The sequence below is a fragment of the Arvicanthis niloticus genome, chromosome 3 (assembly GCF_011762505.2).
Source record: "Arvicanthis niloticus isolate mArvNil1 chromosome 3, mArvNil1.pat.X, whole genome shotgun sequence".
NCBI lineage: Eukaryota > Metazoa > Chordata > Mammalia > Rodentia > Muridae > Arvicanthis > Arvicanthis niloticus.
Window position 1 is genome coordinate 75,711,549 of NC_047660.1, and position 18,194 is coordinate 75,729,742.

Sequence of the window (18,194 nt, forward strand, 5' to 3'; positions counted from 1 at the left end):
GGGAAGATGAGAGGCAGAGACAGGAGACCAGCTAACCTATGGTACAAAGCACTGCAAAATCAAGAAACCTCGCCTTAGTAAAGTGGAAGAAGAGAATGGGACCTGGGAATATTGGCCTTTGACCTGTGTCCAAAGCCCAAGGGCTTGCTCACTCACATGAAATGATATATTAATTCATTGAAGTTAATTGCAAAATAATTTTAATGTGTTTTGAGTTTAAGAGTCCAGGGGTGGAGGGCTTTAGAATGCTGTCTCTCTCTCTGGCTCTTGAGTGATGGCCAGGTCTTTTACCTAAATAAGCTAATAAAGGTCACTTGATGATATGAAATTACCTTGTAGATAATGGGAGGAGGCTCTGGAAACCTTGGGCTCCAGTGAGGAGGGACACAAAGTGGATGTCCAGGAATATCTGCACTGATAAAATCCTAAATAAGTTGCCTTTGGATTTGGGTCTTTGAAGCCTGTTTGAGATGGCATATTTCTTTTTTCCCTTTAGTTTTTGGCTGTTCTCTGTTTTTGCATAACAACTCCGGTGCATAACTTAGCCTCACTGATTTCTAGTTAGCCATGTGTCAATAAATATTCCCCATTACAGTAAGAACCTCTGTGAGGATGGAGAAGTATCATAATCCCTATACCTGGCACATAGTAGGTAATCAAGAAATATTTGTGCAGCCGAAATGAATGGACAGGTTATTGAACTCATTCGTGTTTTGGTTTCCAAGATATAATGAAAATAAACCTTTGAGAAGGTTGTACCTTAGATAAGAACATTTATTACTTTAACACCAAGGAAATAACTGAAATGGCAGTATGTTAGACTGGATGCTGATAGTGTATTTTAGGAGCATTTAGAATGAAGAAAGTGGTGTGGGCTAGAGGTGAGAAGGAATGTTTCCTGAGGTTGGGATTTGGAATATGAGAGAATTATAAGAAGGTAGCTGAAGGAAATGAGAGGTTTCTTCAGAAGTTGTTCATTGCTATTGACATGGGGTGTTTATCTCTTCTTCCAAAGCAAAAGAGGGTCAGTCGGGGCAATCGCTCATTCGGTTGATAGAGAGTGTAGTCTTGATGGGAAGTAACTAGGCTGATGATTGTTGCTGACAAGAAGTATAGACCAGTGTCTCTACACTTATACATTTATAAACATAAACCCTGGCCAAGTGCATCTTATTGTCAATACCCTTTATACACATCTGTTGGAGGGTAATTCGTCACACACATAGCCATTGGCTTGCCTGTGGTGATCTATAATGAGTACTAATGGACTTTCAAAGGGAATAGAGGAAACTGAGTATTTGGGGATATTAAAAATCCCTAGAAACAACCTCTGTCTCCTATTTATCCTTGACAAAGATCATCTCTGTGCTACATTGTGGAAATTACCCAGAAATGTCGGAAAGTACTTGAGACTCTCTTGAGTCCTCAGTGAAACATTTCTCAGCTACGTGCATGCCCTACTCCTACACCAAAGCCAGCCAGCTTATGGGGGCTCATTTAACGTCCTACCTGGGAAATTCTGGCCTACTGCTTCAGATCTAAGTTGCCAATCTATCGTATCAATGAAGAGACTGATGTAGATACCTCCCAGGAATGGCAGGTACATAATGGTACATCTTCTGATCAAGGTTTAGAGTAGTCTTACTGAGAACTTTCCATATTGAAGCAGGGCCCCTTTCCTAGAATGGAAGAAAAAAATGCTTTGACAGGGTCCTACTGGCTGCCTAATCTAATGAGGTATGTATCTACCCTTGAGTCAAGTGTAATTATGACTCAAACTTGGTTGTATATCTGTATGAAGTACAACCCTTAAAATTTCCCCTGTAGGGGAGGGCTGCATTGGCTGGGGTTAGGGGAGGTGGTGGCTAAGCTCTAAACCCTTAAAGCTTTATTGTGTGGATTCCCAAGGTTCAGACATATTGCTGATATCCCTGAAGCTGTGATTCCAGCTTTTCCAAGTTGTGTCTGCCTTTTTGTCCCAGGTGCTTTGTTCTATATAAGCTGCCCAATTTGAAGTTTCTGGATGCCAAGAAAGTCAGCAGACAAGAGCGGGAAGAGGCGTTGGTCAGAGGGGCCTTCATGAAGGTGGTGAAACCCAAGGTGAGCTGCTACTGTTTGGTTTTTCATGTGGGATTTATATCTTACTTCACTAGTTTCTCTGCAGAGCATGGGTGATATCTTCCTGTGTATTTAGAAAGTAGACATGACCTCACACCAGGGTTCAGTCATAAATATAGGGTTGTCCCATTCATGCAATTGACTGGCTATAATTTAGGTATCCCTATCACTCAGACTAAGGAGACTCCTTTATAACACACCTGGTGGTTTAAATGAGAATGCCCCCCATAGGCATATGTGTGTGAATACTGGCCTCCATGTGGTGGAACTGTTTAGGAAGGGTTGAGAAATATGGCCTTGTTGGAAGAATGTGCCAGTACCAGAGTGGGTTTTGAGGTTGCCACTTACCTGCTTCTGCTTTGTGATTGTCAGTCAGGATGTAAGCTCCCAGCTACTACTCCAGCACCATGCCTGCCTGCTGTCATGCTCCCTGTCATGAAGGTCATGGACTCACCCTCTGATACTCTAAGCCTGCAATAAACTGATTTTTGTTAGATAAGTCGTCATGGTCATGGCATTATATCGGAACAGTAGAAAAGTAACCAAGGCACACAGAAACATGAATGAAGCTCAGTGAAGTTCAAAGGTGGATGTCAGGAGCCCTCAATGCTTTCTTCTCAAGGGGCGCTGGAGCTGAAAAAGAGCACACTGAGAATTTGTGTTTCTCATGTGGATACAATTCCTCTCACCCTTTGGAGGGGGCGCTTGTTTCTTGCTAATAAAAGGGGGTCATTTTCTTCTATCAGAGATGAAGGCTCTTCAGTTCCCTGAGGTGATGTTAGCAACAGTATGCAGACAATCTGAGCTAGGGCAGCTATGTGCTCCCTACATACACTTCGTGACAATAGGTTTGGAATCTTGGATTCAGACACAGGAGGTTTTAAGGATGTTTGCAATAATCTCTCTGGGAGACATTGGGCCCTTCTAAGAAGTCTGAGCCTGGGGAGTAGATTCAGTGACCCTTATGATGACCCCTTTCTAGAAACTTCATTACCCTGGAGCACTGTGGAGCTCCTTAGTTACGGCCTATGAAATTGCAGCTATATGTTGAAAATGCTGGCACAGGAATCCTGAAGGTCTAGTTTGTCCTCACCGGTGACTTATAGCCCTCCGTACATGCATTGGAAGTGATTAAGCGGGGAAGCAAAGCCAAACAAAGCCAAAACAGAGCAGAACAATGAAACCTCTTCCATCAAGTTACGCTGTTGGCAGCAGACCTCAGGCCACTTTCTTTCCCTGAATCCATGAGGTGCGACTGATTTCCTGTTATGCTGAATGAAATTGCTAACAGTTGTGGAAATATATGATATGGAGGGTATAATTCTGGCAGATAAATGTATTGTTACCTGTTTCAGCATGTGGAGAATTAATTGAGTGATTCATTTCATAGCTATTAAAGTGTTAACAGTTCTCCTTATTGTAGCACAGGTCTGACAGAATGCACATGACTGCCTTTAGTTATTCCAGCTTTGGCCATTTTGTCCAAATGAAAGAATTTATCTCCTGGCTTCTTTTCTTTTCCTTTCTTTCTTTCTTTCTTTCTTTCTTTCTTTCTTTCTTTCTTTTCTCTTTTTTTCTCCTCCTTTTCTAGGACTTCAGAGACAGTCAACATCACCAACTCCAGCCAAGTACAGCAGATGAGGTCTTTGTGATATCCTGGGGGTCAGATACTGGCCATCCTGCTTTTCCCACATTCACGTCTCCACTGCACAGAGCAGATCTGTATTTACCTTGCACTCATTTGCTTTGGGATTGGAAGCTGTAAAGCTGCTGATAGAAAGCTGGACTGTGCTGTCCATATCCTGGGATGTTGTATTCCGTATGTGCCCAACTCTGAGCCCTGTACAAATAGAAGGACGGACCCATTGACACATTTTACATATGATGGGGTTCAGTCCCAGAGCACTTCATGGAGCTGCCCAAGGTCACTGGCTCATGACTTCCTGAGCTGGAATTTTACCCTTATGTCTGACATGGGGCCTAGTCTCTTCTCACTCTGCTGTTTTAGCCCTGGAGAGAGATCGGTATTTTCCCTGGAGATGTCTCAACATAGTTGAAACTTCCCAGGGGAGCCTGAGTGAGAGAGACAGGTGGGGTTGGACTGGTTTTCTGCATGGGGATAGGGAGAGGTGGAATCTCCTCCTGTCTTTGAGCATGGTGGGGAAGGCTTCCGTAAAACCTGTCAGCCATCGGAGTCATTAGCAACAGGAGCCGAAGTGCTCCTCAGCGTTCCCAATTAGCTTCCAATCAATTATAGAATTAGCACATGTTTGTGTGATTGACTCTAATGCCCTTACTAACTGTATTACACTTAGAAATGCTCATTAATTATTTGAGGAGAGAGACAAAAATGCCCTTGACAAAGAAGCATGGGGATCTTGGCTTCTGTTTCTGTGGCGCCTCAAGATATCCTAGTAAGAGATCCCGTCTGTTGCTTTGTGCTTGAGGGATCTGAAAGGGTCAGGAGCCTAAGGTCCTGATGAGGCACAGTTAGGACCCAAACAAGGGTTCTTGGGGTTCTGTTTAAGGGTTTTGATGTGATGGTCCTTCAAGATCCCAAGAAGATTCCACGTTGTTACTGGTTTATCATACTGCATGCCTGCCAAATGGTGGGAGATTCCCCTTTTGTCTGTTGTCTTCTGAGATACACAGTGGTATTTTCCTTGCAGATAGAAAGGAGCCAAATGAGCTCTTTGCTGAATTAATAAACTGGCATTCAGACAGCTGCTTCTTGCCTATTTGCTGTGTGGACAGACACATGTTTGTTCCTATGCAGATATATTTCCCATGTCTGCGTGCATGTATACATATGTATGTTCTGGGAGGCATGTGCACACCTTGAGTCAGCCTCTAAGTGGAGAGCAATTTCCTTCCTTCAAATTGCTGGAGCTGCACTGCACACACTAGCTGAAGACCTATTTTTCATAAAAGAATGGGAATCTCAAGTTGGCTTCTGTCCTTTCTGGGGCAGCAGGGGCCTGTTGTGCTTATTCAGCACAATGTTCTGATGGATGATCAAGGAGGCTGTGATTTGGGGAGCTGTTTTCATTTTATTCCTGACATAAAGTATTTGGGAGAGTGGAAAATGCCTCTCCAATCACAGCCCTTGCCTTCGATCTGGGAATGGGCAGGCTGGATGTTCTCGGCTGATGCAAATGCAAAATCAGCCAGGAACTAATCAACCCTCTATGTCACCAAGGCTTGATTTGGAACCTGGCAGGCCTGGACACTGGAATCTAAGTTCTCTCTAGTTCTTCCTCCTGATGACACATTTTGCCTCTGTGACTGTTCTTTGCCTTCTGTTGTTTCAAAGCTGCCTGACTTTTAAGTTTGAATCCTTGTATGGAAGGATGCTCTCATTTGTGTGAATAGAATATATATGATAATGCTACAGATAGGTAATGCTACAGTGGGCTCTTTCAGGTGCACACGTGCACATAGGACACACACATACTCTCTGTATGAGTCTCTCTCTCTGAGTGTGTGTGTGTATATGTCTGTTTCTGTCTCTCTCTGTGTCTCTCTCTGTGTGGTGTGTTTGTGTGTACACTTAATGGACTTGTGACAGCTAGGATTTGCTCATTTCCTGGAATTTTAAAGAAAATCCATAGCCTTGTCAAATAATGGCCATTGAATTATGCCACCATCAACAGAGAGAGCACCAAACTAGATACTGAGAAGCTCAAGGCCCCCAGTGAAAGGCGTCTGGAATGACCAGACCATGACCCCCATTGCTTCACCGGGGGTCAAAGCAATGTAGATCAAAGGAGCACAGAAGGCTGTCCACACCAGCAACACACCAGCCCTGCACATCAGAGGAGTAGCTCAACATCCCGACAGTCACAATTGCTTAATTATGTCCTGGCTTTGTAATTATTCATCCCTGCTCTGGCGAAGAGCACAGTTGTCATTTCTTTGACATAATTATTTAAAGTCAAGTCCTCTTGTTTACATGTGCACACACACAAAGTTGGCTGCTGACTGTTTAATCTTTACAACCTTAGAGAAACCACAGGGGGCCATAGCCACAGGGGGTACTGGGGTGGACTCATGGCCTGTGTTTGAAAGCAGTTAGGTACATATAATTTTGCTGGCTTTTATGGTCATTTCCTTAGAGAGAAGTGAGGTTAGTATCTATGTTTGAGTCTTGGTGTGGATCAGTTTTCTACATTCTCTATGTAGCATGTCTGGATTCCCAGCATGTGCGATATGTGACTTATTTATTTGTACAGTATTGTCTACCTGGAGTTTTAGTGTATATTGTGTCTTCAGATATTCAGAAAAGTGAGGATGGGGAAGAGGAAAGAGGGAAGGAGAGAAAAAGAGAAGGACAAGTAAATTGGCAAAGGAATAAACTTCAGTGCACCTGTCCTGGAAATATGTGCAATTTTCTTCCTAAACTACACATTGATGGTTTCTTGTGTCCAAGAATCACCTGTTCCCATAACTACTCTACACAGTCCCAATGTTGACATTTGTGGTTAGGTACAAAATTCTCTTCTTATGTTTGTTTGGGGGTTTCAATAAGAAAGGCAATGTAGGGTAAAGACAGGAAGTGAATATAAGGGAAGGCAGTTTCTTGGTCTGAGGAAGCTGACCATTTCTGGAACACCAGCTCCTTGAAGCTGTGAACTGGGTCTGTTTTCTTCAAACTTACATCTCAGATGCTAGGCCTATAGCTTAATCAGTCCTTACAAAAATCAAGAACCACAGACAGTAAAGCACACCTAGAAATTCATCCCTAAAGCCTGCGTGTCACTGATTTGAGCATGATCAGCTAAAGAAGTAGAAAAGACCTTTGCTGTAGGTGGTGAGTTAGGCCTGTGGACGGGACAAAGAGACAGATTCTGGGTTGGACATTTGCTTTTGCTATTTACCAGGACTTTACTTTGTTGAGAAGACATGTGGTCACCATGTTCTCTGTCTTGCAGCTTTCCCATTAGGCATCACTTGTAGGGGAGGCAAAGGTGTGGTCAGTGACTTTAGCAGCCAGTTCCTTAGTGTGTTCCCCAACTTTTCCTCCTATCAGAACCCACTTCCTACTATAAGCTTATGAAGTATCTTTTCTCACAAGTATGTTTGGGCCTCTACAAGTCTATAAAACTGAAAGGAGATTGCTCCCTGTTGTAGCTGCTGCCATAATAGTTATCTGTTTTTTAATGGAGCCCTACTTAGTGGCTTGCTTTGTCATGACATTGGGTTATTTTGATGCCTAGTGTTTCTATAAATTCTATGTTATTCTAAAATTAATGTGCATATGTCTTTGATCACTTCGGTTACCCTCATTTAACCCAAGTGCAAATATATAAAAAAATCTGTCAAAGGGCTGGGTGATGTCTCAGCAGTTAAGAACACTGAGTATTCTTCCAGAGGACTTGGGTTTGATTCTCAAGCCATATGATGGCTTACAATGGTCTGTAACTCTAGTTCTAGTTATCAGATGCCTTGTGTTGGCCTCTATAGGCATCAGACACACATATGGTACAAACACATTCATGTAGGCAAAACATTCATATACATAAAATAAGTCAACTAATAAAAGTTAAAAGTCAGTTAGAGGTTACCTCAAGATTTATAAAAAATAAGAATATTCAGTCTGTATTTTTCATAAATCTGGACCTGCCCATAAACAAATTTTGTAATTTGTAGTTAAGTAGATATTTGTAATATAGTTAACTAGATATTTAGCCAATATGTTTAAAGTTTAAAGTTCTCTGCAGTGCTAAATATCCAGAATAAAACCTATAAATGTCATTTGATTTCCTGGATATGTCTAACTGCCTAACTGTGTTCATGTTCTCTGTATTGTTTCTGTTTCTGCACCGATGTTTCTTGTCTTCAAACACACTCAAATTCTATTTTTAATTATTTTTAAAGAGAAGAAAATTTTTTAATTAATTTCTTTTTTGGAAAATGTTTAGGCAATATGTTTGGAAACAGCTTTGAAAGCCAAACATTTGTGGTTTGTTTATTTTTCATCATTGTTTCTGACTTTACCATTTGTCACATTCATTTCAAAGGGAAATCTCGGATGGATTCTGTATTTCCCTGTTTGTTCACACCATGGCAACTCCTGCCTTGAGGAAATGCCTTCTGAGCGTTGCTCATTGGAAGCAATTTCCAGGGCCGTGCATTGGTGTAGCAATGACCTGAAACCAAAGAAAGGCAATAGAAGAAACATTGCCTTTGGATGGAGATCTGAAGCTCACAATAAAGATGTATGGGTTTGCTTGCTGCTATAACAAAAGATCAGACAAAAGCAAAGTAAGAAAACAGGATTGCTTTAGTACACAGTTTTAGGCAGTGAAGAAGGCATGAGGGTCAGAGATTGAGGCAGCTGGACATAATGCATTCATAGTGAAGGAGAAGAGAGAGATGAATATAGGTACTTAGCATTTTCTCCCCTTCCTCCCTCCCTCCCTCCCTCCCTCCCTCCCTCCCTCCCTCCCTCCTTTCTTCCTTCCTTCCTTTCTAGGTCTAGAACCCCAACCCATGTAATGGCTCTGCTCACATTTATGGTGGGTCCTCCTACCTCAATTCACATAATTCAGAAAGTTCCTTACCACCATATGCAGGTATTTACTTTGTAGATTCTACATCCTGTGAGGACATTGACAAACAGTATTGGCCATTACAAATGAGAAAAGTGATACAAATTATAAATGCTTCTGGAAGCCTCTGGGTACACCATAGAGGCCACTCTCTATGGACTCTGAGTCCCAGAAAACAGTGTTATGTTGCCAATGGAGCCAATAGTTTTCACAATATCCCCATAGCCTGCTTTTACTTTCCCTGCCATCTGCTTTCTGAAATTATCATTTTGTTCAAAAATATTTGAATAGACCAAAGATAAGAGGTTCATGGAAGTAAATAGGACTCTTTAAACATGAGAGATGAGATTTAAAAAAAACTGTTAGAAAATTGCACTATGTTTGAAATCCAACATTTGGGAAAAGTATGTCAGAGTGTATTTGCTCAAAATCAGTGGTGCTGTTATCTTTGTCCTGCTGTGGAAACTCCTGTATGGGAGGGATACTTTGCTCTTATCTACTGACCTTGGCCTTGGCCATTAATGCTTTGGCCAATCATACATGAGCAAAAGTGATCAATTCTAGGTCAAGACCTGAAGCACCATGTGTTTCTATTCACTACCTTCGTAAGTTTGCAGTCAACTAAGAAAATAACACAAGAGGCACACTGAGCAAATCTAGATTCAACCCATAGCCTGGAAGCAAAACCTTTAGTCTATCATAGACCTACGCTTATTACAAGCAACCAAAACTGAGCCAAGTGTGGTTGAAGAACCCAAATAATACAGGGATTGGTCTTCCTATCCATGTGTCCTTCCCTCTGATGCATCCATGGCCACCTCATACAACTTGGGATTCAGTGAAATGACTGTGGTCTGCAGAACTAACTCCTGCAGCCTTCCTGGTGCTAATTAGGATAGCAAGTCCTATCTAAGAGCTGCCCAGCTGCATAGTAGTACATTATTTAAATTGATAGGAAGTTGACTGATGTTAGTTTAAAGAGCACCTAGCCTTCACCCAGTATTCATTGTCTACTGAGTACTTTATTTAATTCATACATGTCTCATTCCCTACTCCATCTCAAATCTATAATTAAGGAATCAGATAATTTGAAATTATATACATCTACATATTTATGAAACAGGGAAACAGGGATGATGAGGGTGTTCCTTGGATCAATGAGGATGTTCCTTGTTTCTGCCCATGCCCTAAAACTTGTGTTTTTACCCTTGTATATCTTATATCAGGATGGTCAACTTCAAACTTTGGAATCTTTCAGTTGTTTATCTTAAGTTTTAGAAACCAGATCTGGATAAGTCTAGAAGTTGGACCAAAGGAGCAGGGAGAATAATAGAAGAAGGCTGCAAAGGAGATGTGTGAGTTTTCATGATGGCATCGTGGGTCCATTCCTGAGTCCTTTGGTGGTATGCATAGGCTATGCAGAGACTGAGGAATCAGCCAATGGAAAGCTCCCTATGTTAGGCCTAGTTTGTGACTTCCTCTGAGGGTGAGGATGACCCTCCTTAGCCAGGTTTGGTATGGCAGGAATGGTTGAGCAGTGTAGACTTTGGGTTCATGGGTGTGGGGAAGAGGAAGTAGTAGAGCATTGTGTTGAACAGGGGTTGTCATCTGGTCTGAGGTCACCTGAAACTGAGAGTACGTAGCCTGGTTTGGTGCTTAGGTGGTCAATGGGGTCAGTGAGTTGGAATTAAGAACCTTCTCTCTCTAGGATTATGGGAAAGATTGGTGGTGGTGGTAGTGTGTGTATGTATGTGCGTGTGTGTGTTGGGAGTGTTGGGGGTGTGGGATGGGGTGATAAGTTACTCAGAGGCTAACGTGAGAAGAAGGCCAATGGTATTAGAGATACCATAGTGACTGTCCTGCCTATGAGTCCTGATATTCCCAAAAGGCCTTTGGCCTGTTCTTGCTCAAAAGATTCTTTCCCCATATGAGATCTGAGATATTTGTATCAAGAAGTGGATTTAAGTTTATGATTTCTAACTGGGCTGTGAAAGGTTCTCCTTCATGTGTTGGCTAGTAATGAGGATAGAACTCACATATGCGTTCTATCTTGATATAACTTGGAAATGGTCCATGGATACATCAGATTGTAAGATTGAAACCTGTAGATAACCAAGCCTCTTATATGACAGGTAATCTACAGAATGAATAGGCCAGTGCTCAGCCACAGAGATGTCAGGTCCCAAAGGCAAAGCATGACATCATTCTGAAGCTAACAGTTGGACATTAACATTTACTTATTAACATCACAAGTTAGTTAGCATGGCAGATAAAGAAAGAGGCCCATCTATTCTGGAGTTCTCCTTATTTCCAAATCACATTTTATTAGTGGCAATTGAGAAAAGTTTAAGTAGAATGTATAGAAGAAAACTCACATAAGCTGGAGGATACAACGGGATCTGGAATACTTAGTTCCTAACCATGAGCAAAGTTGGTGGGTAAGATGAAGCAGTGCCTGATTTAGGATGGTCTCGGGCTATACAACTCAAAGAAAAGAAACATTTTCATAAAGTTGAAAACAAGAAGTTGATGCTGGCTCAGAGATAGAGGGATTGCCTAGCATGTTCAAGGTCCTAAGCTCTATTTCCAAACCCCTGACATCTCAAACATGTAAGGAAAAAGAAAAGGAAGCAGCTTTGGGCAGCTCAGTGACAGAGTACTGAGTACTTGCTTAGTATTTGTAAGTCCTTGTGTTGGCTTCCCAACACTCCCAGAAACTTGACTCACTTAAATAAATGCATAAGAGTCTAAACTGTGATTTTCAGGTCTCTCTGTCTCTCTCTGTCTCTGTCTCTCTCTCCCTGTCTCTCTCTCTGTCTCTCTCTCTTTCTCTCTGTCTGTCTCTCTCTGTCTGTATCTCTGTCTCTCTCTCTCTGTCTCTCTGTCTCTCTTTGTCTCTCTCTGTCTCTCTCTCTGTCTCTGTCTCTCTCAGTCTCTCTCTCTCTCTCTCTCTCTCTCTCTCTCTCTCTCTCTCTCTCTCTCTCTGTGTGTGTGTGTGTGTGTGTGTGTGTGTATAGAGGGAGTATTACCCAGCAGGTAAACTTCAGTAAAATAATGGAGCAATGTCACACACCTTTAATCCCAATACTTGGGGTTAGAGGCAGGCATATCTCTGAGCTTAAAGTTTATAGACTGGTCTACAGTCTGGTCTACAGAGAGAGTTGCAGGACATCCAGGACTACAAAGAGAAACCATTTCTCAGAGAGAAAAAAAGAAAAGAAAGTAAAAAAAAAAAAAAAAAAACAGAGCTAAGAAAAAATGATGGGATTTCTTTCTTTAAACATTGGGTTTATTGAGTGCTAGATATTCAGAAGGGAAAAAATCCAATTCCCATTCAAATAAAATGAAGTATCTTTACCTTAGAGACATTCCTTACCTTAAAAGCTTCACTCAGGCAGATTAGAACATTTTTCCCACCTAAAGTTTTGAATAATGTCCACTTTTATTCACAACTTTAGATCCAGTTTGGAAACATGTTCCTACCCTTGCACCCAGGAAGGATATTTGGTCTCCCACCATTTGCCTGTCAGTACAGACAACCTCTGGGGATTCAAGTACACTCTCTTCAACCCATATGTATCTTCTCTGTCACTTGGATTATGTATGGCAAGTGGCATATTACTAGCACAGTGGAGTAGATCTTCCCATGGGGACCACATGCTGGTGGGACAATTTGCTCTTTCATTCCTCCTCTGTTTCTTACACAGAGCATCTTAAAGGATCAGACAGGCAGAGCGCCATCAGTAATGCACAGTGCTCTGCTTCCTTTGATCTTAATTGAGTCAAGCTCAGTGCCATTGTCAGGGACAGCAATTTTACTCAGCCTTTTCACCAAGAAAGCTTTAGGATAATTTCATTTTTCATGAGCATTTTAAAATATGGCAGTAAATTTTGAGCTACATTACCTGAATTAGAACTCATTATTTCTTTTCAATAACAAGCTAATGCTCTCTGTCTAGGCTCCATATGTATGCATGTATGTATGTGTGTGTGTGTGTATTACATATATCCACATATATGCATATATATATATATATCCATACATATACATATATTTGTGTGTGCATGCATACATACATACATAGATGCAAATATATACATATATACACACATACACACATGCATATATGTATACGTGTGTGTATGTCTATGTCTATATCTCTATCTGTATCTAAAATTTCATTTCTGATATATGGTATTTTTAAGTGGTGCTTGTCCTCATAGAACCTGTCAACTCATGAGTGAAAAATACCTGTGTCACCTCTTGCTTTTTTGTTGTTGTTAGGCACTCTAGAGTCACAGCTGTTCTCTGGGTTTATGACCTTTCCTATATTTTATTTGTCATCATTTATTCATTTCTTCCACATACTCAGCTTTTGTTTTTATTCCTGACATGGTTCAAGACATTGCCTCCAGCTGTCCTTTGGGGAAGGTTTACGATTTAAATGTACCATATCTGTTGTACGCCACAAAATACCTACCATTCTTGACTTGGCCGTGGATGCCTGTTGGACTTGCTGTTCCTTGTAGAAGGTGGGGATGCTCCATATTTCGAGCTTATGCTCAAGATTGGAATACAGGCTGAGCCTGTACCTCTTGCTATCTGTTTCTCCATTGTGAAGGCAGGAGTCATAGTGTGTCCTCCAAAGTCTGCTGTGAGGACAGAGCTATAGAATTTGTGTATAGCACTGGGTTTGTTTTTGATGCACAGAGACTGATGGCAAATGTTCTTAGCTACACCATGTTAAAATAATCTGTGATATGACGTAGAGAAGATACATTTGGTTTACAATAAGTGTTGGGATATGTATCAGTCAGCTCAGATGCTATAACAACATACCTCAAACTCAAGAGGCCAAACAAACCTGTGCTAGACTTCTCACATTGCTAGAATTCTAAGATTAATATGCTAGCATGGTTTGGTTCAGGTGCTAGCTCTTTTACTCCTTAGGTCTAGGTATAGAGAAAACCAAAAGGATATCTTTTCTGTTCTTGTAAACCACATCATCAAGGCCTCATTTAACCTTAATGATCCCCTGGGGAGATATGTTTCTAGACCCAATCATGTTGGATTTTAAGATATCAATAACTGGATTTTGATAGGACACATTTCAGCCCCTAATGGAGAGAGCCTAGTCCCTTCCCCCACCCTACTTCACTGAGTTTTCTAAGATTTATGTTTTAGGCAATAATTTGCAAGGCTTTAGCTGAGCATCTATTTCCTGAATATGAGAAGAGAAAGAAGACCATATATTATTTTTAGGTAGGTCTCAGCTCCTGAGTTTGGGAGTCTTATAGCACAGAGCAAAGCCATTTATTCCACAGGAAGAGTGGAGAGAGGGATCCAGGCCCAAGGAAGCATTCAAGGTTTAGTGTAGAACGGACAAAGGAAGAGGTCCAGGGTCACAAATACACTTGAGAGGACAACAGGACACAGTCCTGGTAGACAGGACAGCTGTGGTGAAGTCTCCTCACAGCCTCAGCTCAGCAGAAGGACGCCTGATGCAGCAGTAAGCCCTTAAGCCCTTTTCATTTGGATGACCTTGGACTCAACTCTCCTAATCCCCCTCCAACTCCCTTGGCGAATCTGGACGTCAGGGCTGAGGTTTAGATCCTGGAATCTGTCATTGGGATTAGGCTCCCTTCAGCCACAAAGCAGAATAGAAAAGGCTGGGGAGTGATGTTGGGGGCTTATTATCCATGTCCAAAGAATATTATCTCATCTTTAGAAGGACTTTGAAACCCAAGGTGGAGATATCAGATCTTGGGATAATTACAGAACAGCCAAGAGCTGAATTACACAAAGCCACGCATTTTTTTTTTTTAATGTATCTGCTCAGTATAATGTGAAAAAACAAAAGCAGATTTCTGCATGCATTCTAATTTTTAGTCATGGGCTGTTTGGGAAAAGATTAAGTTACAAAGGATTCGTTTCTTCCTTGTATTGAGATCAACTCCATGGCCAACTTGCAACTTGTGCTTAGATGAGAGGGCCCGGACAGGAAGAGGGGACTGTGTTTGTACAAATGAAAATGTTCAGGGGGAAGAAAACTGACCCTGGGAGAAAAGCTTCTCCCTCTCCCTCTTCTTCCAAGCACTGTGGGATTAATGTGCAACTTTGTTCGTGTAACTGCTACAAACAGTTCACTGTGTAGGCCAAACACTCTCTAATGCAGTAAAATTAAGAAATAATACACTTTGAAAGTGATTTATGAGTGCGGTTAAACTGCCAGATTTACAAAGAAATAGTTCAGATCTTGGGAAGCCTCAGGAGTCACGTCAAAAATGAACTTGACCATGATTTAAACTGCTACTTTTCTTACATGACATTTAATATGTGTACTTTAGAGGCCCATATGTCTTTAATAAAATAGCATTAAGTTTTAAATATGATATGAATGCAGCCAGTTTCTAAATTCATAACCTTTTCCACAACTCCAAAATGCTAACCAATAAGGGAGTCATACACGCAATAAAATATAAACCTTAGAAAATAGCTTTTTATTAAAATGGTTAGGCAGTTGGCAGCTGGGTTGCAGTGTAATAAATACTTACAGCGCTGTGGGTTTATCAGACGTTGTTTACCCTGCTAGCAACTGGGACCAGACAACTAATTATAGACCCTGTGCAAAAGCACTCCGTGATCAGTCCCCAAAGTGTGTCAGAGTGCAAGAGTCGCTGTGCTGAGTGTCTCTGTCCAAGGACTGGTATTCAGCTTCCTTGCCAGCAGTTAAAGGTGACCTTGGACAAGTCCCCCCATTTCTCTGACTTTGAGCTGTGTCATGGTGGTGACAGTATCATCTGCCAGATAGATATATGTTGATAATAAGAAACATAGCCCATAGTAGTGGGTCAGTTAAAAACCAAACCACTGTTGGGGGCCAGAGAGGTGACACAGAGATTAAGAACATTGGCTAGGCAATAATGAAGACTGGCATTTAGGTCCCAGCACCCATATATCAAGCCAGATATTTCACAAATACCTGAAGCTTCAGCACTGAGGGACCAGATCATAGCACAGGAGCATGTGCCCAAGCACACACGGACACATACACGTACATGTATGCATACACACATAAACAAATAGAATAAAATAAATCTTTACTAGGTTTCCAAAAATCAATTCTTTAAAAGCTCTTTTTGTTGTTAATGAGTTAATTTAGGCCAGCTCTTTCTTGACAATCTATTTTGAGACCCAGAAGCACTTAGGAAAGCTGAACCTCTCACGGGGGCTCTCTTGCATCTTTGTGGAATGACTTAGAGGATATGAGCCTCAGACACCCCTGAAAGGCAATGGCATGTTGCAAATGTTGGAAGGACATGTTTGGTTTCCAGGCATAAGGTGCAGTCCCTCCTTGTTCCTAGAGATGGATGTGAACTGCTTCATTTTGTTTCTTCTTGCTTCTGTGCTTGAAAATTTTGATGTGTTGCCATGAAAGAATTTCCAGTGTTATGGCTGCTGCTCTTGTATGTGTAACTGTGTCCGCAGCATGTCTGATATGGGACTCCCCAGGCTCTGTATCCTTGCACACCTGTGTACAACATGTTATTCCATGTCTCACCTGGAACAGCTGGCCTGGAGATGTTTTGGCAGTGTTTATCTACATGGCCAAATAATAACCCAATCCACAAATTTGTGTTCAGGACAGTCAGCTAATTTTTTTAAAATGGGGGCTGGGAGTCATATTCTGACCTGTGAATTTTGGATCACAGACATTTGTGTGGTACTCAGATTAAGAGACCAAGGTACCATTTCATTTTATTTTGTTTTTATACATTTTAAAATCAGTGTTATGACCCTATTAAAGGATATTGTGGTGGTTAAGATGAAAATGGCCCCCATAGGCTCACAGGGAGTGGCATTATTTGAAAGGATTAGGACATGTGGCATCCTTAGATTAGGTGTGGCCTAGTCAGAGAAAGTGTGTCACTGGGGGTCGGGGGGAGGTGTCCTGGTGCCTGCTGATCAGGATGTAGAACTGTCAGCTACTTCTTCAGCAGGGGGCCTCCCTGCATGCTACCATATTTCCCACCATAATGACAATGGACTAAACCTCTGAATGGTAATCCAGCCCCAGTTGCTGTGGTAATGGTGTCTTTTCACAGAAATAAACTCTAACCAAGACAGTTATTATCAAGGAAAACCATTTCTATCCACTCCCCACATGTCAACTATACAACCTTTCATTCTCTCCTCTTCCACTCCCCATGTTTTTTGTATATTAAAAACTTCAAACTTCACTTTCCAGCTCACACTTTTCTACTTTTCTCTGTGTTCTTCTATATAGCCCTGTCACAAGCTGTGCAGTTCTCTATCAAATTTAATCTGTGAACCATTAATAACCATACCGCATTTCTCTTGTTTCCGGAGTTTAGTCTTATGCACAATGCTGATAGTTGTGTGTCAAGATCTGTGTGCATGTCCATGCGGGCTTCCTTAAGGTGCTTACCTAGAATAACTTAACATCCTCATGCCTGCTGGAATGCAGGATATAACTCTGTGAACCTTAGATGCTATGTTGAATTCCAAGGTGCTACTTTTCAAGCTGATGGTCTGTTTCAGGTGAGACATTTCACCCAACAAGGTTTGAGAGAAGTGGGTCTTAAGTTATGTTTAATACTTCAAGACCCTCTTTGGAGCAGGTTTCTTGGAGTCTTATTGGCTGGTATGGTTCGGTAACTATGGGCTTAGGCTCCGTAGGTACTCCTACAAAGCACACATTGACCTGCTAAGTTGCAGTCCAAGGGAATTATGGGTTCCCCTGAGCATCCCGAAAATTATTAACAGCATGCAGTCTTGATCAGTGTGAATGTGCCTTCAGACTGTTAGCCAAATCTTTGCATAATACCAATCATTCTACCTATAAAAGCACAAATATGTTATTGTTCTCAATAGGCAATTTAATGCAGCTTTGGGGAGGAAAAAAGAGAAAAGAAGATTACAGGCTGGCTGATCTTGCTTTTATTTCTCTTAAATCTCTCCACACTTCTCAGGGGTTATACTTGTTTAAACATTGTTTGCAACTGTGCAGCCTGTGTGATTTGGAAAGCAAATCAAACTAAACACAACGTCTTCAGCATGTGCTGGTTTTAAAGGATTTCATGCATTCATTCCAAATATATATTTCTCCCCGAGTGGCTCTGAACCTATAATCTTTTCCTTGTTACATTTCTTTTGGCAGGAAGGGGGGCCAAGGAGGTGACTTGGTTGGGAGTGGAAGGCTCCTATTAAGAGCTACCTCCCCCTTGTGCAGTGTTATTCACGGCAGCGCTATTAGGACTAATTATTTTCAGGTTTCTATCAAAGGGGGATATTTGAGCTGACAAAAAATACATTATTTGGAAGAAAAATGGCCTGTTTAAATAAGAAAGGGATCATTATTATCTACGCTTTCCCTTCTCCTCCCAGTTACTAGCCTTTATTGGGAAGAAGAACTGGAAAGTCAGGGAAGGTTTATAAAGACTGTGTACACTCTTAAGATACCTGGTACCCTAAGAAGGGAAGATATTATTTTCTCTCTCTCT

General features: G+C 41.5%; 1 protein-coding gene across 3 annotated transcripts in view; it reads left to right on the forward strand.

Annotated features, from left to right (window-relative positions):
• The window catches only part of Lrmda (leucine rich melanocyte differentiation associated), a 1,001,791-nt gene that overhangs the window by 578,260 nt on the left and 405,337 nt on the right, over window positions 1–18,194 (forward strand). For all 3 annotated transcript variants that reach the window (XR_013109409.1, XM_076931235.1, XM_076931236.1), the window contains one exon: window positions 1,983–2,100. Coding sequence is in view for 2 of the 3 variants with exons in the window: in XM_076931235.1 (XP_076787350.1) it covers window positions 1,983–2,100 (118 nt within the window). In the remaining variant the exon portion in view is untranslated. The remainder of the gene's footprint in view (window positions 1–1,982; window positions 2,101–18,194) is intronic.